Source organism: Impatiens glandulifera, chromosome 1 (assembly GCF_907164915.1).
Source record: "Impatiens glandulifera chromosome 1, dImpGla2.1, whole genome shotgun sequence".
NCBI lineage: Eukaryota > Viridiplantae > Streptophyta > Magnoliopsida > Ericales > Balsaminaceae > Impatiens > Impatiens glandulifera.
The window spans coordinates 10,547,287-10,571,622 of record NC_061862.1 but is presented as its reverse complement, the minus strand read 5'-3'; the positions used below and the strand labels follow the sequence as shown (position 1 = coordinate 10,571,622).

General features: G+C 32.6%; 2 protein-coding genes across 2 annotated transcripts; both read right to left on the bottom strand.

The window, feature by feature from the left end:
• Positions 1 to 449: 449 nt before the first annotated feature.
• On the bottom strand, positions 450 to 1,323 carry LOC124945398. Its single transcript, XM_047485864.1, has 3 exons — positions 1,209 to 1,323; positions 903 to 1,042; positions 450 to 848 (listed from the first exon to the last, which is right to left on the bottom strand). The coding sequence occupies exons 1-3, from the start codon at positions 1,321 to 1,323 to the stop codon at positions 450 to 452; spliced, it is 654 nt and encodes a 217-aa protein (XP_047341820.1).
• Positions 1,324 to 20,989: 19,666 nt separating this feature from the next.
• On the bottom strand, positions 20,990 to 22,435 carry LOC124918983 (polygalacturonase-like). The gene is made up of 4 exons (XM_047459071.1): positions 21,995 to 22,435; positions 21,606 to 21,895; positions 21,294 to 21,522; positions 20,990 to 21,208 (listed from the first exon to the last, which is right to left on the bottom strand). The coding sequence occupies exons 1-4, from the start codon at positions 22,433 to 22,435 to the stop codon at positions 20,990 to 20,992; spliced, it is 1,179 nt and encodes a 392-aa protein (XP_047315027.1).
• Between the last annotated feature and the right edge of the window lie 1,901 nt (positions 22,436 to 24,336).

Sequence of the window (24,336 nt, the reverse complement as noted above, 5' to 3'; positions counted from 1 at the left end):
CAAGTTCTTTAATTCAAGAAACGGGTTCTTGATGTTCGGGACCGATGGTGGAATTCAACACTCTAGCGCAGCGGACATAGAATTAGAGGAGAATTCGAGGTTAGGGAGAGAAGAGCCGAGGGGGAGGAGAGAAATACCACTAGATTACACCTAGCGGTCCAAGAAGGGGGAGGAGGGCCGAGAGATAACTTAAACACCAAGTTCCAAAATATTCAATTCATAGCCTCAAAAAGTGGGGTGGGCATCAGCATTTAAAGAGGCTGAAGTACCCAAGAGTCGGTTACAAATTTGTTATAACAACTTACAAAATAACAGAATTCGGTTTTAAAGAAATAAAAGAGAAGATAAAAGATGAATTATTAAATGGAAACATAAAGCTGGCCCAATTGTTCCATAAGACCGAGGAGGGTGCGCTTTCTTATTCAAGGATCGTAACATCATCTCCCCCATCAGAAGTTTGTCGACCCCGACGAAGAGAGTGTTGTCTTGTTGGCCTCCTTGCAGCTAGCATCTCTGGGCATTTGAATACTTATAACTTCTGCATCTTCCCAAGTTTGGTCTTCTGTTTGGGCCCCATCCCAATTGATTAGCATCTGTTTTTTCAATTTTCCTTGCACCATTATGTCTTGTTCACCAACAATTTTTCCGGTCCTGTTTGGTTGTGTGCTAAGTTGGGGAATATTTTCTACAGCAGCAGGGGTACCTTTGAATGATTTTAATTGTGAGACATGGAAGACATTATGTATTCTGTTGTCGGCCCCGAGTTCCAGCTTGTAAGCAACTTCCCCAATCCTTTCCAACACTTCAAATGGCCCAAAATACTTTGGTGAGAGCTTGTGGAATAACTTCTGGACAGAACATTGTCTATATGGCTGTAATTTCACCAATGCCTAGCTACCCACTTGCAACGTGACATCTTTCCTCTTCTTGTCCTGCTGCTGCTTCATACGATTCTGGGCTCTTTTCAAATGGAATTTTATGAGTTGGAGTGAGGCTTCCCTGGCCGTTAGCGATACATCCACCTCTTCCACTCTCGAGTCACCTGCTACATACGGTGTGTGGACCGGGGGGGATATTCATATATGGCTTCAAAAGGAGTTGTTTGTATTGCTGTATGAAAATTAGTGTTATACCACCATTCAGCCAAAGGCAACCAGCGTACCCAATCTTTCAGTGTTCCTGCCTAAAGGTGCTTAAGAACACTTTGCCCCAATCACTAATGATGGTTGTTGGCATTCCGTGGAGCTTGGAAACGTTGTCCACAAATAACTCAGCTACTGTCCGGGCAGAAAAGGGGTGTTGCAGACTCATAAAGTGGGCCATCTTCGATAGTCTGTCAACTACCACAAATATAACACTTTTACCTTTTGACTTAGGCAAGCTTTCAATGAAATCCATGGAGACCGATTCCCAAAATCGATTGGGAATTGCTAAGGGCTGAAGCAGACCCCTATATGCTGAGTTATCAGATTTATTTTTTTGGCAAACTTCACAGGTCCGGACAAATTCCCTAATGTCTTTAAGCATTCCTGGCCAATAGTAAACAAGTTGCATTTTCTTCTGGGTGACCAGAGTCCCCGAATGCCCCCTTCTGCTCCCAAGTGCATGGCTGCAATTAAGGTATTTCTGAGGTCGTTATTCTTCCCCACCACCAGCCGGTCCCTTTTCCTCAATAACCCGTGGTCGTATGAGCATTCTGGGTGAGAATCAACATTAGTCAGAATTTCACGAATGACTTTGGTTAAGTTGGGATCTTCTTCATAGCTTTCCTGAATCTGTTTTTGGACAGCAATGTGATAGACCGAAATTCCTGCACATTGAACACCTGCTACCCGCCTAGACAAAGCATCTTCCACCAAGTTTTCTTTTCCCTTTTTATATTGAACAACAAAGTCATATCCCACCAATTTATAGAACCATTTCTCTTGAGTCGGGGTTTGAACTCTTTGTTCCAGCAAGTATTTAAGGGCTTCATGATCGGTTTTTACAATAAATTGCTTGTACCTAAGGTAAGATCGCCACTTCTCCACCACAAAGGTTAAGGCCATGAAATCTTTTTCATATGTGGATGATGGTAACTTTTCTGGTTCAATACCCTTGCTTATGAATGAAATTGGTCGACCTTCTTGCATTAGAACTGCCCCTATACCAATTCCGCTTGCATCGGTCTCCACTACAAAGGAAATATCGAAATTTGGAAGCGCCAGGACCGGAGGGGAAAGCATACGCTGCTTCAACAATAGAAATGCATCTTCAGCTTCTTTATTCCATTCAAACTGACCCTTTTTCAACAGGGTCGTGAGTGGTCGTGCTATAGAGCCGTAGCCTTTTATAAATCTTTTATAGTATCCGGTCAGGCCAAGGAACCCTTTCAATTGCTTAGGAGATTCTGGAACAGGCCATGTGCTCATTGCTTCTAACTTTGCTGGATCTGTGGCTACACCATTCTCGTCAAGGATATGGCCAAGATAGGCAATTTGCTTGCACCCAAAATTACATTTCCCTTTGTTAAGGAATAATTCGTTATGTTGCAATATTGAAAGTATCTTATGTAGGTGCTGGATATGTTCCTTCCAGCTCGGGCTGTATACTAGGATATCATCAAAAAATACTAGCACAAACTTCCTTAAAAATGGTTTCAGGGGTCGCGTTCATTAAGCTTTGGAAGGAGGACGATGCATTGGTTAGGCCGAAGGGCATCACCAAAAATTCATACAGGCCTTCGTGAGTACAGAATGTTGTTTTGTGGCAGTCACCTGGGTGCATCCTTATCTGGTGGAATCCTGAGCGCAAATCGAGCTTGGAAAAGAACCTGGACCCATGCAATTCTTCCATTAACTCTTCAATGACCGGGATAGGAAACTTATCCTTAATGGTTGCTGAGTTGAGCCGCCTATAATCAATACACATTCTCCATGATAAGTCTTTCTTTCGGACCAACACCACAGGGGCGGCAAAAGAGTTGTGGCTTCTTCTTATGACCCCCTGTCTAGCATATCGTTGACCAAATGTTCAATTTCTGTCTTCTGCAGGGCAGGATATCGGTATGGACGCATGCATACAGCTTTCGTGTCTTCCTTTAATGGGATACGGTGATCTTGTTCCCTGGCGGGTGGTAAGTTCTCAGGTTGCTGGAATATTGGGCTGAAATCATCTAGAATTTGCTGAAGGTCTTTAGGAATATCATCTGGTGGCCTTGTAGAGAGCGAGAAAAATTGTGCTTCGTTTTCACTTCTTATTTGGATCATGGCAGCAACATTGCCTTTCTTTAATAGCTTCTCTAGGTGATCACCCTTCATTAAATTGATTTGTGTATGGGGTATGCCTTGCAAGACCGTGGTTATCCCTTCCCTTTTAAAAGAGGGTGTTAATTTTTCAAAGTCCCATTTTGAAGGGCCTAGAGTAATCAGCCATTCGATTCCCAGCACAATATCATACCCTGTCATTGTCAATACCTTCATATTTGCTTGATAAAACTTGCCTTCCATAGACCATTTCAGATCTTAGCAGAAACTAGAGCATAGAATGTTAGAGTCGTCTGCCACTCGGACCGAGAGCACTTGGGTGGGAAGTATGTCATGGCTAATATTCTTCATTATCCTGCTATTAATGAAATTATGAGTGCTGCCTGTATCAATTAAGATCACGACCGGTAGGTTCCTAATTTTACCAAGAATCTGGAGCATTTGAAAGGTTTTAGAACCCGTCAATGCATGTAAGGATATGGCTAATTCTTCCACTGCGTCAGGCTGCAAAAGAGAATCATCAAGATCTACCTCCGGAGCAGGTTCTTGGTCGGGTTCTTGATTTTCTTGATTGGCCGAGACCATGAATAACTTTGATTTACACCTGTGATTTGGTTGCCATTTTTCGTCGCAAGTGTAGCATAGGCCTTTCCTTCTCTTTTCATCCATTGAGGCTGGGTCTAATTGCTTAACATGGCCCTGATTTGCACTCGAAGAAGACCCATATGACGAGCTCGGCTTGATGTATGGGGCTCTGTTCGTACTTTGCCAACTTGGTTTGACGATGCTCGGATTGGGCAGTAGTGGTGGCTCGGCGCTGTACAAATTCCCATTGCTCATTAAAGACTGGTACGTTGCTTCTTGGACTTTAGCCATGGCCATGGCTTCGTTTAGAGAATCCGGGAATCGCAACCTGATACAGTTTGCAATTTCCTCCCTTAGACCGGACAAGTAACAATCTATGACGTACTCCCTTGGCATGTTGTAGAGTTTTTGAGAGATCGACATATATTGCAGATTATAATCTTGAACCGACCCAACCTATTTCAGATTCATCAACTGTCTCATTGGAGTGTCGTGTATAGAGGGCCCGAATTGCGTCATAAGATCTCTCTTGAACACGTCCCAAGATAGGGCCTCCATATGATCTCGATTTTGAAGATATGACCCGTACCACATTCTTGCTTCGCTAGAAAAGTGAATGGGTGCAATTTCTAGTTTCGTGGCATCCATAGTTTTATCCACCCTGAAAAATTGCTCGGCAGATATTAGCCAGCTCTCGACATCCGACCCATCAAACCGAGGAAAATCGACCTTGGTTAGCCGAGTAGGAGGAGCATAGTGTTGGTCGCGGTTCTGGCCAGGGTGCGGGGGCCTAAATGGTGAAGGACCGTGGAAAGAATTATCATCATAGGGTCTGTGGCGGGGTTCTTGCACGTTTCCAGATGCCCCGCTCTCAAAGGCTGCCATTCTTTCTTCAGCCGCATCAAATCTTTGGTCTATGGCAGCTTGCACCGCGGCTGTTTGTTGGGACATGTTTTCAATAAGGGCCTTGAGCGCATCCATTTCTGATTGCTGGCGAGTTTCTACCATGTTGAGAATCGTCCAGCTCTGATACCAAGATGTTAGACTTTTAATTATGACCGAGCCTTTCAAGTTCTTTAATTCAAGAAACGGGTTCTTGATGTTCGGGACCGATGGTGGAATTCAACACTCTAGCGCAGTGGACATAGAATTAGAGGAGAATTCGAGGTTAGGGAGAGAAGAGCCGAGGGGGAGGAGAGAAATACCACTAGATTACACCTAGCGGTCCAAGAAGGGGGAGGAGGGCCGAGAGATAACTTAAACACCAAGTTCTAAAATATTCAATTCATAGCCCCAAAAAGTGGGGTGGGCATCAGCATTTAAAGAGGCTGAAGTACCCAAGAGTCGGTTACAAATTTGTTATAACAACTTACAAAATAACAGAATTCGGTTTTAAAGAAATAAAAGAGAAGATAAAAGATGAATTATTAAATGGAAACATAAAGTTGGCCCAACTGTTCCATAAGACCGAGGAGGGTGCGCTTTCTTATTCGAGGATCGTAACAGAATCTTTCTACACATTCTCTTGGCCTATTTGAGACAAAATCACTTAACTTTATGGTTGAGAATATTTCATTTCTGTAATCAATTCGGCATATTCTATTGTTTTATTATACTCGGTTTACTTTTAAAAAAACATTTTAAACTTATTTTATTGTTCGATTCAGTTACAAATAAAAATAACATTTCAAACATTATGAGGAGAAATTACTTGATTATTATTATCTCTATAATATTGAGATTTTGTGAATATTATTCTCATAATTAGTGACTTTAGTCGTAAAAATAGTATGATATGACTACATTGTTGCCTCACATGGATGGAAATATAAAAGTTCAAAAAGAATGGAACATAATCACTTATTAATGTTGGTTTTATAGTAATTCGTATTTTCGTGGTTTGTAGGTTGGGACGTAAATTCGGTTTTAAATTATATAAGCATTATATTTGAGAATACTCCATTTCTGCATATTCTCTTAATTAGTTGAACTACTCTTTTGAAAAAGATCATATAAGCCTATAATATCGAAATAATGTTGGCTCTATAATATCGAAATATTTTGCCCTTTGATTTTCGACTTGAAAAATATGTAAAAAATCAAAAGATTAAATCACTATATTTAAGAATACTTCATTTCTGCATATTCTCTTGGTCTATTTTGAGACAATATCACTTAACTTGTGATTTTGGATTTGAAAAAATATTAATTATCAAATTATTAAATCATTATTGTTGAGAATACTCAATTTCTGCATATTCTCTTATTTTATTATAGTCGACCTACTTTTAAAAGAAATATCATTTAAGCTTATTTTTGTTGTTCGATGCGTTTACAAACATAAAGAACATTTAAAAAATTATGAGGCGATATTATTTGATCATTGTTATTTCTATATTATTGAGATTTTGTGACTGTTATCTCTTAATTAATGACTTCGATTGTAAAAGTAGTAAAATAAGAGTATATTGTTGTCTAATGTGGATGGAATACAAAAGTTCAAAAAGAATGGAACAATATCACTTACTAATGTTGATTTTATAGTGATTGGTATTTTTGTGGCTAGTAATTAGGGACGTAAATTCAGTTTCAAATTGTAGAAGCATTATATTTGAGAAGATTCTGTTTTTGTATATTCTCTTAACAGGTTTGTCTATATTTTTTTCAAAAAAATCACACAAGTCTATTTTGTTATTCGTTATGGTTAGAAACTCAACAAACATTTTGAAAAATATGAAACGATGTTACATAATTAGTGTTGGATCTATAATATTATATATATATAAGTATTTTTTAATTGTTAGTCATATAAATTATATATGCATACAAAAAATTATAAATATAAATCAACAATCTTAAGTGGTCTAGTGGTTGAAGTGTTAATGCTACATAATAGAGACCATAGTTAAATTCATATTATATATAATTTTTAAACTATTAAAAACATTAATGGTTAATATGTGAAATAAAAACGTTAGTTTATCGAAGTGAGGAGATAGTTGGATGCGAAGGATATTGGTTAAAATTTGTGATGAAATTGGTGGGTGAGTAAATGACATTCACAAAATTAGTGGTCGATTGGTATGGATGGTTAAAATTTGCGATGAAATTGATGGGTGGGTAAATGATATTCACAAAATTAGAGGTCGATTGGTATGGTTGGTTAAAATATGCAATGAAATTGATGGGTGGGTAAATGACTTCACAAAATTAGAGGTCGATTTTGATGAATGGTTAAAATATGTGATGCAGTTGGGTAAATGACATTCACGATATTGAAGGAGATGATTTATTGTTTGTTGATTTGACCGAAGTAAAAGTGTAACCTCACAAGATTAAAGGTCAATTGAGGTGGATAAAAGTATAGAATGAGATGGTTGGTTAGCCGAAGTGAGTATGAAACACGATAAGAAATCGATTGGGGATTGGTGGGCCAAAGTGAGGGTAAAAGAGATTGGTAATGTTTTAATGTCAAAGTTAAGATCATAATATGAGATGTCCGATTAGGGTGGATAAATGTGAAATGATGGGCTGGTCAGTCGAAGTGAGGATAAGTAAGTCGGGTTGTTTATTGTAAAATATGTGAGGAGATGAATTATTTGACCGAAACGAAAGTAAAGTCTCGAGATGAGAGGTCAATTAGAGATTAGTGGTTAAAAAAATTGAATGATCATGCCCTAGGATTGGATTAATAAATAGGGTATAAAATAATATTTTTTTAAATGACAAAAAATTTAAATTGAACTTACCATCATTTGACAGACATTTGAGACATAACGCCAAAGACTCTTTTCACATGTAACCAAAGACCGATCAAAAACAAAATCTCTAAAATTCGTTTGTACACGCGAAATATTTTTTTCTTAATTTTGGAATAGTAAATTAGGTGCCAAGTCTAAAATTCAGATATAATCTAAATCGACGTTTTTAAATGCACTATAGTCAAACCTACCATTTTTTATTTCTTTACTATAGTCAAACCTACCATTTTTTATTTCTTTTCTCACTCAAGAGTCTCGGGGAATGTGAGTTTTTGGGCACCATTATTGAGTTCGAAAACTCTTTTCGGAAATGATCAATTTTTGGCATTACAGTATCTAAGCACCAACTATATTTTATAGAATCTCCCAATTTTGGTGTCCTTGCACCAATTTATTTTTTCCTAATTTTGTGGAAAATATTATGTGTCAAACTCCTTTTGTCAGAATATTATTTTTAAATCAAAAAAATTATAAAGAGATTTAAATTAAATATATTATTTTATTCTCAATCTCGACCAACATTTGACGAGAATGTTAATTATGAGATTTAATTATAAAGTATAATTTATTTATAAAATATTTTAATTATTTAACCACTAATATTAGAGAGGAGGACTATGCAAAATATTACATATGCATATCAAGTGTATACATTTCCTTTAGATAATTAAAGAGAAATGATTTAGAAAATGAGTTTAATTAGATGTGGTAAGGACAAGAAGAAGAAGACATAAAAGAGAATTCAAGACCTTCTAATATAAAAAAAAAGTTGAGAATAGAGAAAATATAAAATATACATTATTTATCTTAAAAATTACTATTGTGGGACCTCCGCATCCGACTGAGAACTCCCGAATCTAGGACCGATGAGTTCCGCACTCTGATCGAGAATCCTAACCCAAGACCGAGGACACCGGTCCTAGGGCATGTTTGGTTGCATTTTTCAATTTCCAGAATTATTTTTATAATTTTGAGACTTTAACCATTTTTTAAAAATTCCAAAAAATAGAAAATAATTTCAAAATATTTTTGCAATATTTTTCACAAAACATTATCTTGATAATGGCTCATTTGGGATTTATTTTTAAACTCCATTGTCTCTATATACTGATGTTCTTCAGGTATTTTCTTCCCTAATTAGCATCATCAACAACATGTATTAGTATTTAAATATTGTTGCTGCAATTTTTAAATATACGAAAACTTATACATGCTTAGGACTTAAAGAATAATTGGTTAAATAAAAGTGATATACAACAAAATTTTGAAAATCAATACTTTATAAAGTAGAGACTATTTCAAACTAGATACGGATGATGAAGCATGAAAACCAAACTTTGAACTAAACGAAACTCTGGTGATGGAATTATGAGTGTGACATCAGACACATGAAAACTGATGTTTGTCGGAGCTTCCGTAAAGTAAGATGATGGAATTGAGATTTTGTTAGTTGACCCGAAAGGGACGTACAACTCAATATCCATAAAACTCGAATATATCATCACCAATAATGAGGCATGCCTCTTGGGTCTCAAATTTGCATATAAAAAAGGGGCACCCAAGCTAGAAGTCGTTGGTGACTCTAACTTGGTTATATCTCAAGCCAATGGGACGTGGAAAGTGAAAGGGGAAAACCTAAAACCCTACCACGCCCACCTGACCAAACTATTGAACAAATTTGTTCAAGTATCACTTGTTTATGCTCTAAGGAGCCAAAATTGCTTTGCGGATAATCTGGCTACTTTGGCAGCCATGACTCAAATTCCCGACAGAATTAAAGTCAAACCTTTAAAAATTCGATAAAAGTAATGAACTGCTTTTCAAAATGGAGTAGTGACTTCCTGTGAGAATGTTGTTAAACCCTGGTACAATACTCTTCAAAAATAAATTGAATACAAAGAGTATCCTTCACACTTCTGAGCAAAAGAATAACGGACCATGTGTCTGTACTCCCCCAATTATGCTTGGATTGCCATCAAACTTTACCGATAATCTTTTCACGGTCAAAATATGCTCTACATAGATAATCCTAAATCCAAGATAATCATAAAAAAAGTACATGTAGGGACATCTGACATAGTATTATTTATTTTAAAACTACATTTATATGATAATTATATATTATTTTTTATTAATTTTAATATAATTAATAATACAAATTATTTATAAGATAAAGATTAAAAATAAATTAAATAATAATTTATATAAATATAAGGGTATAGTCTTTTATATTTTTTAATTTTAAATTAATTTTAACCTATTTCAAAAAATTTTAAAAAAATATAAATTAATATTAAACAAGTTAAAACAGTTATATTGATTTGGTTCGATTATTTAAATAAATAAATTGATTTATTGTGTATTCTTCCGAAATGGTTTTTAGGCATTAATATTTTATAATCGTCTTTTCGAGTGTCTACTCACTTGATAATCTGTTTTGGCAACGTTTTTGTATTTTTTTTTCTTATTTTCATGTTTTGTTATTTTTTTTTTCTTTATATTCTCACCAAACTGGGCTAAAATCCACTAAATTAGATTTTCATATTTTTATTTATTTATATAGTTAGTTTTCACTTATTTAAAACCTAATTAATTTAATTTCTCACGTTTTCTTAGCCTATTTTTTCGATTATATAATTTTAAATGTATAGCAAAATTTTAAATTGAGTATTATATCACTTTTAAATTTCGTATATTTATTTTATTTTAGTAATGGTATTTGTGAAATAGTTCGATTAATATGTTCACTTATCTATAAATATATATATATATATAATGATGCTTGATTTTTAATGTGTCCGGATTGTCGGGTCGAGAGCTGTGGTTAATTTGAATATATGTAAATGGATATTTGGGTCGGATTGTGGGTTAACTCCCCCATAAACTTAAAATGGTTAAAAATAAAATTAAAAATGCTATATGTATATTTTGAACTTGCAGCTTAACAAAAACAAATACAACCATTTAACCAACTAGGCTAATAACACATTATATTATAAAATCAACACCAAATTTTATAAATGCGGGACATTTTAACAATATAAGTTCAAATTTTTAACTAACCAATCTATATGTATATATATATATAATGATGCTTAATTTCTTAAGTGTCCGGATTGTCGGGTTGAGAGTTGTGGTTAATTTGGATATATATGTGAGAGTAAATGAATATTTGAGTCGGATTGTGGGTTGACCCGCCCATAAACTTAAAACTGTTAAAAATAACATTTAAAATTATATATGTATGTTTCGAATTTGCAACCTAACAAAATAAGTACAAATCTTTAACCAACTAAGCTAATAACACTTTATATTTTAAATTCAACACTAAATTTGATGAACGCGGAAAATATTAACAATATAAGTTCTAATATATATATAATGCTTAATTTTTAAAGTGTCCAGATTGTCGGATCGAGAGTTGTGGTTAATTTAGATACATATGTGAGAGTAAATAGATATTTGGGTCGGATTGTAGGCTGACCCACTCATAAACATAAAACGGTTAAAAATAAAATTAAAAATGTTATATGTATGTTTCGAACTTGCAACCTAACAAAACAAATATAACCCTTTAACCAAGTGTGATTGAGATGTGTTTTGTCGATAAATAATATATCGGTATCAATTGAAAGTGGTTTAAAAAATATGAATCAAATATTTTATTGACCAAAGTGTGAGGTCACAATGTTAAATATTTTTTTTGAATAAATGAGAACTAGCATGACACCCCACAACCTTGACTTACCGCTTAAACTCAAAGCACTTCCGGATGGAATCGAACTCGTGACCTTTTAGTCTCTTAAGTCGACTCTTACCACTGGGCTACCTTGGTGGGATGATCACAATGTTAAATATTAAAAAAAATATGAATCAAATATTTGATTGACCAAAATGAAAGTGTAAGGTCAAGAGATGAGAGATTCATTCGGAAAAAATATATGATGAGATATGTGAGAAGATAAATTGTTTTACCAAAGTGGATAAAATATGGAATGAGAGCATTATATTTTTATTTTACTATATTATTCGTGATTTATTAATAATTTTAAACATTGAATACATATTGTTATTATTTTTTATTAAATTTATTTTATTTATATTTTTATCCGTGTGTATTGCATGAGAATCTTCTTAGTTACACGTAATAGTGTAATATATACCTATAATCTTTACCGTTAAGGAAAAATATAAATTTTTGGATTCGCCCGGTATATATTAACCATTTCAATAAATAAAAAATCTCAATTATCACTACAACAAAATACACCTTCAGCCACCCTTATATGCCAATGCTTATCGCCAACGCTTATCAAGCGTGGGTAAAAGTTATAAAAAGAAAAACTTTTCCCAACATTTGTATATATCTACCACCACCTTTATTTTTTTATATACAAATTTTGTTAAAACCTTAAATTTAACTATTCTAAATTTAATATTTTTTATGTTTTATTTTTTTAATTTTATAAATATTTTATTTCACTATTTTAATTATTTTTTAATTAAATTTGAATTAAAATTTTATTTACATTAAAATTTAATTCATAGTTTTTAAATTTTTTATAACATTATTAATTTTTTTTATTAACATCTGTCTTTTATGTAATTAGTATTTAAATTTAATTTAATAAAAAAATGATATAACCAAAAATAAATAAATTAAACATTATATTATATTTAATAATAAAAATTTAACTTATATATATTTTGAAATTAGAAATCAGTTTTTAACGGAGTCCTTCTTGAAGAGCCTAACTCATTTTCTTTTTTCACAGATCTTTTGCTTGATGGTTATCAAATCAGCTAAAAAACCATTAATCACACTCTGATCCTTCAACTCTCCTCTCTCTGCCACTTCACATATCCTTTGCCTGATGGTTATCAAATCAGCTAAAAAATCATTAATCACACTCTGATACTTCGACTCTCCTCTCTCTGCCGCTTCACAAATCCTTTGCCTGATGGTTATCAAATCAGCTAAAAAATCATTAATCACACTCTGATCCTTCGACTCTCCTCTCTCTACAACCAGATTGTCGCGTGCACGAGGATAGTTACATCCTTCTCCAATCATTAGGGTTTGTCTTCATCTACACTATCATCCTTCGACTCTCCGCAGCCAGATTGTCGCGCACACAAGGTTAGTTACATTCTTCTCCAACCTAGTGTTTTGCCCCTTGTTGTAGTGTTTTGGATTTCTTAGTTATTTTCAGTTGGATTTTGATGCTAGGTTGTATATCGCTGCACTAGATGATTGAACCATATTTATGAGTGAAGAATGGTTATACTTATTTGTTTTAAGGATGAATTAGGGTATATATTTGACTTATTTAGGTCACTGTTTTTCTTTATTGTAGATACTTATTTATAGTTGATTGAATCATCTTTATGAGCTCCATACAAATTACAACTTACAAGCACACTCACGTGTATATAGGTTTTTCTTTCATACATTGTAACATTCTGAACTCTCCAATTAGGTATTTGCAGGCAATTCCAAGCCCATGTTCGAGGTCTTAATACTTATCATCGTCACAATTGAATGATTACGGTTATCTGTTTCTCGTATTCTTCATATCTTGTCTCACGTTTGTTAAAAAATTAAATATATGCATAACAAGTTGTTTATACGCTTTAAGAAGTACGTATTTAAATGATATGATTCTTTTACTTTATATCTCAAATTAGTAAATTGGACACAAATAAATTATGCAAATCATGAGCTCATATTTGTTGATTAACTTTGTCCTAAAACAAACAAATGATGAACAATCACATTCACGGAACGGTGGCTATAGTCTCCCTACTTTTAACTTAACCATGAAAAAATGTATATGGTGTTCTGGTATTTCAAGAAGGTACTATATGCAATTAGTACCCGAGAGAAATGTGTATACTAATGTTCTTTAGCCTCTAAAACCCATATTTTGAAGTTGACAAATCAAGCTCCAGCCTTACTATCCAAAACTACCATATGTCTGAAATCTGAATGACTAACACAACTTATTTTTATTAAGAAAATGTGTGAATAGGTACAGTTTCCTTCAAGTGAATTGTTTTTGCTATGCTTTCTACTGCTATTATTATATGTGAATCTCGTCATTGTTGATGATAATAGGAATCTCAGTTGACTCAAAGAGAAGGGACTGACTGGATTGCTTCCAAGAAGAGTTAAATGCTTCTCTAGGAATTTACATTGTATTGTGCTCTCTTTGCTCTTGCTGTCCAGGTTTTCTCACTTCTGTTTTTTCAATGGACGTGTCTTTTTTATATGAATTTATCGATCTACATGAATGCTATACTAATATTACGATTTGAGATCATTTACGTATCAATATGCGTAAAAAGAATATCATATAGAATTATCCAATAGTTGTGTATGATTTGTGCAGAATTCTTATTTGTTAGCTTCTTGATGCTTTTACAACTATGCCAGATAATGTTGTGGATGAAGATGGATCCAAAGATGGTCATTGTGAACGCAATTCTAAGATAGAGTCAGACTAGAAGGTTAGTATTGTAATAATAATTGTTTTACAAAATGATGATTTCAACTAAGTGAATGCAGTTGCAGGTATCGCCTTCATCAACACTTGAATCGTCATTTGAGTCCCTCAATGTGAAGAAATTTGATAGTATTGATCTTTCTTTCGCCAAAGGTATGTTGGTTTTGATTTCATGGTGATTATGACTTTGTTTCAATGGGAAATATAAAAAGGAACTTTGTAGGGAGGAGAGTATAGATTTCCACACTATTCATTTCTTGCCTATAACCTAGGGATCTATTCTCATTTTATAGGACCTGAAATGAAATATAAAATGAATATAAGTTGTTTAGTATAAAGGACAAACATGACTGGATATTGGTATGCTAACAATTACAGTGTGTTGTTATCCTTTACTCTTATATCTCTTTGTGAAAATTTTCTTGTTATGATCCATATAGATTGCATTGACAGGATGGTGAATTCCATAGGCATGTCGGAAGAGATTTCTCCCTCACTCAAGCACATAGTGAATCTATTTGATGAAAGTAGTCAAAGGTCACCCATTATGTTTACTTTAGTTGATAGTGTAAATGAAGAATATCATGAAACTTACAACACTAATGATAATGCTGAGTTGGATGATACTGGAATTGAAGATTTTGCAACATGGGGTTTCGAGAATGAAGATCCGAATGGGGAAGACCCTATTTCCGGAGGTGATTATGAGGTTGTCTTTCAAACCTTCTTAACTTATGTCATTTGGGTTAAATGTTTAAATATTATAAAAAGTAAAGTATTTGATTGATTATTTGAATGAATTGATTCATGGTGGGAAATATTTGGATTATTTCTAAATAACCTTTCATCAAACAAGGCCCAGAATTATGTAATATCCTTTTGTCCTAGCATTGAAAAAGAGTAAATGATGATTCCTTACAACAGTTCTGGTTGAATCTTGCAGGAGAATGAACCATCTATTTTTCAACCCCTAATCTGGAAGATAGAATAGAGAATGTTGACGAATTTTTGTTTCTGAGTTTGGGGCTTAATTTAAAACACAATGTCCGGGTGGGTCCTGATCATTGGAAGTATCAGAAGGTAGGTAGGCCATTATGGAAGGAATATTACAATTACAGTTCTCAATTTCTTTCCTATTTCAAATAATTCATATGTTTATTATTAATTTTATTCTTTTGGATTTGTAGGTTTATCTGAAGCATCCAATGAAGATGTTCATAGTGATGTAGAGGACACTAACACACTTGTTCCTTAGCCTCGTCAGGTTGGTTAAAAAGTATCTGATTGTTTCATTGTTTTAAATAATACAAACCATAAGATCTGTAAGATGCTATTCCAGAGATTGTCATATAGTTGATTACCAATAAAAGGTCGGAAATAAAGAAAATTGTAGATTTGGAGCTCCTATTGTTGTTATGTGACTATCCCTTTATATAGTACTTCTTCTGAACATAAAAAGAAAGTTAGTTATATTACTTGTATAATAGAATTCTATAGTTTTGGTTGTTCATAGAATCACTCACTTTCTGTTAGGGAACATCTTTTAATTTTTTTGATACAAACATGTTATGTGGACAATGATGTGAGGTGGGATTTAATTGATTGTATCTTGTATTTGTAAAGGGTGAGGGTTTATCTTATTGGCTCTATATTTATCTTCATTCTTTTCTTTTGGATCTGATTGGCGAGTCTATTTGAAAATGGGTATTTTGTTACATAGACTCTCTCAGAAATGATTTTTTTCGGAATATGATCTAAATGAAGTGTATATCATTGTAAATATTTCTTTTGATGATCATATGTTAAGTTGTAATAGTTTAAGGGTATTTACTAATTAACTATTATGAATTCTACATGTAAATAAGATTGAAGTCAACTATGACAAAACATCTAAACATGTGGATGTTCAGGCATTAAAAGAAATTGTTTGGAACCACTTACAAGCATACAAGGAAATGGCCATACAAGTAAGTGAAAATCATGAAAATCATATGAAGAAAAAAATGTATGTTTTCTTCATATCTAAATTTGACTAGTTGTTTTTTTGTTTTGGATGATTTTATGAACAACAATTATAGGATGAACAACAATTACCTCTTCTTCTGCCGTAGAATTACAGTATTATTCAATCAATAATTACAGTATCATTCAATCATTTGAACAAACCATATAATGACATGGAGATGTTTTTTCAAACAATTGAAACACCATCTAATAAGATTGGTGAAGGTAAATTATTTACCATTCATAATATTTAATGTTTTTATATGGTTTTGCTTCTTTTAGGTTATCATGTATGTTCTGCCATTGGTTATACCTCGAGCATTACTATTGATGTTGTTGGTAAGATTTCTTTTTATTATTTGGTGAAAAAAATGTCATTCGTCTATGTTGGTTCTCAGCTCAATTGTTCACTCGAGACTTCAGGTGAGCCTTTAGTCGTATTCATCTTTTTTTTAAACTTGATCAAGAACCATATAAAAACATTAAATTGTTGTTATCTTTTGTTGATCTTATGTTGTTATCTTTTTTCGGGTTCAGAAGATAACAAAGATGATAAAGACAACGATGATGGAAGTGGAGAAGATCCAGTGTAATATTGTTTACCAACCAGTTCTATTGGATCTCGGCGTATATATAGTATTTAATTGTTTTTTTGTCTTTTAAGTACAACTTTATTTTAGTCTAAGCACCAACTCCATTTTATAGAATCTCCCAATTTTGGTGTCCTTACACCAATTTATGTTTTCCTAATTCTGTGGAAAATATTATAGGTCAAACTCTTTTTGTCGGAATATTATTTTTAAATATAAAAACTATAAAGAGATTTAAATTAAATATATTATTTTATTCTTAACCTCGACCAATATTTGACGAGAATGTTAATTAAGAGATTTAATTATAAAGTATAATTTATTTATAAAATATTTTGATTATTTAACCACTAATATTATAGAGGAGGACTATGCAATATATTACATATGCTAAAAGTTTAATTACATGTGGTAAGGACAAGAAGAAGAAGACAAAATAGAATTTAAGACCTTCTAATATAAAAAAAAGTTGAGAATATAGAAAATATAAAATATACATTATTTATCTTAAAAATTACTACTGTGGGACCTCCGCACCTGACCGAGAACTCCCGAATCTAGGATCGATGGGTTCCGCACCTCAATCGAGAATCTTAACCCAAGACCGAGGACATCGGTCCTAGGGCATGTTTGGTTGCATTTTTCAATTTCCAGAATTATTTCTATAATTTTGAGACTTTAAACCATTTTATAAAAATTTCAAAAACTAGAAAATAATTTCAACATATTTTTGCAATATTTTTCACAAAACATTATCTTGATAATGGCTTATTTGGGATTTATTTTTAAACCCTATTGTCTCTATATACTGATGTTCTTCAGATATTTTCTACCATAATCAGCATCATCAACAACATGTATTAGCATTTAAATATTGTTGCTGTAATTTTTAAATATACGAAAACTTATTCATGTCTAGGACCTAAAGAATAATTAGTTAAATTAAAGTGATATACAACAAAATTTTGAAAGTCAATACTTAATAAAGTAGAGACTGTTTTAAACTAGATACGGATGATGAAGCATGAAAGCCAAACTTCGAACTAAACGAAACTCTAGTGATGAAATTATGAGTGTGACATCACACACATAGAAACTGATGTTTGTCGGAGCTTCCGTAAAGTGGGATGATGGAATTGGGATTTTGTTAGTTGACCCGAAAGGGACGTACAACTCAATATCCATAAAAATCGAATATCTCATCACCAATAATGAGGCCGAATATGAGGCATGCCTCTTGGGTCTTAAATTTGCATATAAAAAAGGGGCACCCAAGCTAGAAGTCGTTGGCGACTCTAACATGGTTATATCTCAAGTTAATGGGACGTGGAAAGTGAAAGGGGATAACCTAAAACTCTACCACCTGACCAAACTATTGAACAAATTTGTTCAAGTATCATTTATTTATGCTCTAAGGAGCCAAAATCACATTGCGGATAATCTGGCTATTTTGGAAGCCATGACTCAAATTCCCGACATAATTAAAGTCAAACCTTTAAAACTTCGATAAAAGTAATGAATTGCTTTTCAAAATGGAGTAGTGACTTCCTGTGAGAATGTTGTTAAACTCTGGTACAATACTCTTCAAAAATAAATTGAATACAAAGAGTACCCTTCACATTTTCGAGCAAAGGAATAACGAACAATGTGTCTATACTCCACCAATTATGCTTGGATTGCCATCAAACTTTACCGACAATCTTTTGACGGCCAAAATATGCTTTGCATAGATAATCCTAAATCCAAGATAATCATGAAAAAAAGTACATGCAAGGACATATGATATATAATAGTATTATTTATTTTAAAACTACATTTATATGATAATTATATATTATTTTTTATTAATTTTAATATAACTAATAATACAAATTACTTATAAGATAAAAGTTAAAAATAAATTAAATAATAATTTATATAAATATAAGGGTATAGTCTTTTATATTTTTTAATTTTAAATTAATTTTAACCTATTTCAAAATTTTATAAAAAAAAAGATAAATTAATATTAAACAAGTTAAAACAGTTATATTGATTTGGTTCGGTTATTTAAATAAATAAATTGATTTATTATGTATTCTTCCGAAATGGTTTTTTAGGCATTAATATTTTATAATCGTCTTTTCGAGTGTCTACTCACTTGATAATCTGTTTTGGCAACGATTTTGTGTTTTTTTTTTCTTATTTTCATGTTTTATTATTTTTTTTTCTTTATATTCTCACCAAACTAGGCTAAAATCCACTAAATTAGATTTTCATATTTTTTTTATTTATATAGTTAGTTTTCAATTATTTAAAACCTATAATTTCTCACGTTTTCTTAGCATATTTTTTCAATTATATAATTTTAAATGTATAACAAAATTTTAAATCGAGTATTATATCACTTTTTAAATTTCGTATATTTATTTTATTCGATTAATATGTTCACTTATCTATATATATATGCTTAATTTTTAATGTGTCAAGATTTTCGGGTCGAGAGTTGTGGTTAATTTGGATATATATGTAAATGGATACTTGGGTCGGATTGCGGGTTGACTCGCCCATAAACTTAAAATGGTTAAAAATAAAATTAAAAATGTTATATGTATGTTTCGAACTTGCAACTTAACAAAAACAAGTACAACCCTTTAACCAACTAGGCTAATAACACATTATATTTTAAAATCAACACCAAATTTAATAAACGCGGGACATTTTAACAATATAAATTCAACTTTTTAACTAACCAATCTATATATATATATATATATATATTTATATATATATATAATGATGCTTAATTTCTTAAGTGTCCAGATTGTCGGGTCGAGAGTTGTGGTTAATTTGGATATATATATGTGAGAGTAAATGAATATTTGGGTCGGATTGTGGGTTGACCTGCCCATAAACTTAAAACTTTTAAAAATAACATTTAAAATGATATATGTATGTTTCGAATTTGCAACCTAACAAAATAAATACAACTCTTTAACCAACTACGCTAATAACATTTTATATTTTAAATTCAATACCAAATTTGATGAACGCGGGAAATTTTAAAAATATAAGTTTAACTTTTTAACTAAATAATATATATATATATATATATATATAATGATGCTTAATTTTTAAAGTGTCCAAATTGTTGGATCGAGAGTTGGGTTAATTTAGATATATATGTAAGAGTAAATAGATATTTGGGTCGGATTGTGAGCTGACCCACTCATAAACTTAAAACGGTTAAAAATAAAATTAAAAATGTTATATGTATGTTTCGAACTTGCAATCTAACAAAACAAATATAACTTTTTAACCAAGTGTGATTGGAATGTGTTTTGCTGATGAATAATATACCGGTATCAATTGAAAGTGGTTAAAAATATATGACTCAAATATTTGATTGACCAAAGTGTGAGGTCACGATGTTAAATATATTTTTTTTGAATAAAGGAGAGCTAGCATGACACCCCACATCATTTACTCACCGCTTAAACTCAAAGCACTTCTGGATGAAATCGAACCCGTGACCTGTTGCTCTCTTAAGTCGACGCTTACCACTGGGCTACCTTTGTGGGATGGTCACGATGTTAAATATTAAAAAAATATGAATCAAATATTTGATTGACCAAAGTGAAAGTGTAAGGTCACGAGATGAGAGATTCATTTAGAAAAAATATATGATGAGATATGTGAGAAGATAAATTGTTTTACCGAAGTAGATAAAATATGGAATGAGAGTGTTATATTTTTATTTTAATATATTATTCGTAATTTATTAATACTTTTAAACATTGAATACATATTATTATTATTTTTTATTAAATTTATTTTATTTATATTTTTATCTGTGTGTATCGTATGATAGTTACCCGTAATAATGTAATATATACCTCTAATCTTTACCATTAAGAAAAAATATAAAATTTTGGATTCGCCCGGTATATATTAACCATTTCAATAAATAAAAATTCTCAATTATACTCTCAATTAATAATTAAACCTACAACAGATGAACAGATCTAGCATAATAGTAATTTAGAATATTATAGAATTGTTTCATATATATATATATATAATATTAAAATCTCCATTAAACATAAGAGAATTGGCACATTAATTAATTAATCTTTGCTTAAACCAGGCGATCAACTAGCAATGCTAAATGGTTCGATCCGCCACAGGCTCCAGCAAGATCATATAATCATAAGAAGTGTGCATATAATTTCAATTCATTATATATGTATATGTATTTATCAATATATATGGTTTAATCGATAATTTGCTCGATGTTGTGATCATCTATCCAGATCGAGCTACAAACAACTGGTGGGAAGGACCACCCCCGAGGCGCTACCTCTCGCGTTTGAGCAGGACGACTCGGCCGATGCCTTTCCATATGTTAGGTCAACATCATTCAATGTTATTCCACTACACGGATTTGCTTTGCTGCACTCAAATTTCACCGCCACTTCTGTTGCTGATGTTCCGTGAATATCTTGATATGTCACGTCGCTAATCTTGATTCCCGACGCCTTCAAAAAAATTCATTACTTTAATTTTACTCGCAATATAATAGTATTCAAATATTTTGAATGTATAGTAAAAGTTATTAGTTACCTGATTTGGGCAATTGTTGCTACCGGGACAATAATGTTGATCAATGACAATAGGATTTTGTACATTAACCATAGTGGCATGCTCAAACACAACATTTCTAACAAACCCTAGCCCAGCCTCGGCCCAAGTCTTTATCCTCACCCCGTTTTCAGTTCCGGTGAATGTAGCTGTTGTAACCGTCACATTTTGAACTCCGGCCACGAGTGAGTTCCCACCAAGACTCCCAATGCTGCGTTAGTTAGGGTTACATTTATTAATCAACACATTTCCATTTGTTATAGAGTATCATATATAATTTGTTAAATATTTCACCTAATGCCGTGGCCAGGGCCACAAGCTATATTCTCAAACCATAAATTCCTAGAACCAGGGCCTATGGATATGCAGTCGTCGCCCGTGCCTATCCTTGTGTTGGTGATGGTTACACCGGACGATGACGATACATGAATCCCATCGGTGTTTGGACTTTCGGCTGGGGCCGAAACCTTTAGGCCTTGTAATTTTACGTTGTTGCATCCGAATACGGTAATATGAAACATTTGACTGTTTAAGGATGTCAATCCACTTACAAATATATTATTCGATTGGCTCAACTCCAAAGACTAGTAAAAAAATAAATATCAATAACTTATGATTACTCTTGTCATGACTTTAACTTGTTTTAATTTAAAATGTATTACTTAAAAAAGTTAATTAATTACCGTGACACCAGAAGGACATCGGTTCTTGGAAGCCTTGCAAGCCCATAAGCCAGCACCTCGAGCATCCAAGGTGCCACCATAGATGGAAACTCCGTCGACTCTCTCGAAGACAATCCAATTGCCTCCATTTCCCAATGCCTCATAATCCGACGGTGCCAAAAGAGTACCATCAATGCGGATTGTGATATCATTTGACTTGCAAGTTTCTCCGTTAAATCTAGCTATTGATCCGATCAAATACTCCCCCGGTGGAACGTAGATGGATGACGAGTCAGAAGAGCTGCAAGCCGACGACCAGGCACTGAGGAATGCCTTGGTGGAGTCGGTCTTGCCATCTGACTTCGCTCCGTAGCTCACCACGTTGTACGTGGTAGCTACAACAGCTTCCATAGATAGAATGGAGACGAAAGTAAAGAGGAGAGTTAAGAATCGAGACAACATTTTTTTATCGTTGAGAAAAAGAGAGTTGAAGAGATGTGGAATATATGGAGGTAAATGGTAAGCCTATTTATAATAGTTTTGCAGCATGAGTATGAACAAAAATTAATGTTCCTAATAATAATAGATATTTTGTCCAATACTAGTCAACCCTAAAATGATGGGATTAAGAATGGGGGCACATTGCATTGAACTATTTTTTCTAACGAATATAAGCTCAAAATTTTAAGTAATTTATTGCACATATATTTCAACATTATTTCGATTTGATTGGTTAGCACGTTTTATAAGTTAATTAATGAGTGCCACGTATACATTCAAATTTGGATAAATTTATTGAAATATATATTATAAGAGAGATTGATAATTGATTCATTGATGATCGATGCTTATCTTTTAATTTAAATATTAATTATTAAGTTGAACAAATAGAATTATGGGAGCCAAATCTGCGGTTTTCCTGCATGGATCACATGCTTCTTCAATATTCAATAGCTAGCTAGGTTATATATCTATAATAATTATTATTATTATTAAAATGATATTTAATTAATATATTTTAAGTTGTGAATGCATAACATTTGAAATACAAAACAAGGAATTATGGAAGGTTTCATGTGTGTTTTTATTAGATATCGTCAGTATTTCCGATTATCTGTGAGGTCTCGAAGGCGAACTATAAATCTATGCACATTACATAAACAGAAAAATAGAATTTTAATTTAATGAAGATAAAATAACACAACAAGCATGTTTTGAGGCTCCCTGTTTTGGGCTGTTTTATTAACAAATTTTGAAGCAAAATAGATTGATTAAATATTATAATAGCTTAATAAATTTAATAACTAGCTAGTATCAGTTAATGGGTGATGATCGATCTTGAATCATCATCATGGGCTTACCGATATAAAATAATGTATAACATTATTAGTCATAAGTTAATTAGAAAAGGCCCTAAATTATAATTACAACATCAATAAGTCACAAAAAAAAAAATTGTTAACACAATAATAGAAAAATGAAAATCTCAAAAGGGAAGGCAACACAATTTTGCCTAACTCAATTGATCATGGCTCAGAATCCCTGTTATTTTACATAGGGACTCTTTTTCGTGCATAATTAACATTATTATAAGAAAAAAAAAAATTTCTATACAAAATTTCAACTTCTCAATTTTTTCGAGAATTTTCCCTTGTTAATGAAAAATTTTGGTCTTAGCATTTGAATTTCATCGTGACACAGCATCTAAAATTAAAATTCGTATGTTAGCCTTCCTTTGAACTTTTTTTTATTTTTATTTTTATTTTAATTAAGAACGTTAGGTTTTTCTTCTCCTACGGAGTGCGACTAATCCCCGCGAGTTAAGCACATAGCTCGCAAATCTACTCAGCCAATTTAATTAGACGAACGGAATTTGCCGTCTGACGAACTCTAATCCAAAACCTCGGAATGGTTGGGGACCTGGAGTATCCACTTCCTTTTGCCTTCTTTTAAACTTTTTGTGCAAAGAATTGGGACCTCGTCATTAGTACCTACACTTGAATTCGATTTCATTGCTATAAACTAATACAAGTTTTTCAGAATTAAGATTCACAACTTTCCAATATTATGATGGAATAGAATATAATATTGGAATGTTGAGTTATGCCAAAAAAATGGCTTTATTAATCACGGGATTTGGATAATATAAGGGGTATTTAATTTGTTAATATATATTGCTTGCTTGCTCCCTAATTAATCATTGAATTTGTTAGTTAGAATGAGAGAAGAAATCGTGCAAGTCCAAACATGCATGCATTTAATTATACAATTCTAGTTTAATTTGATTACCCAACTTAATTATATATAACTATATGCAGGTATGGGTTAATTTTGAGTCTTATTTGATTTAATTATTTAATTAG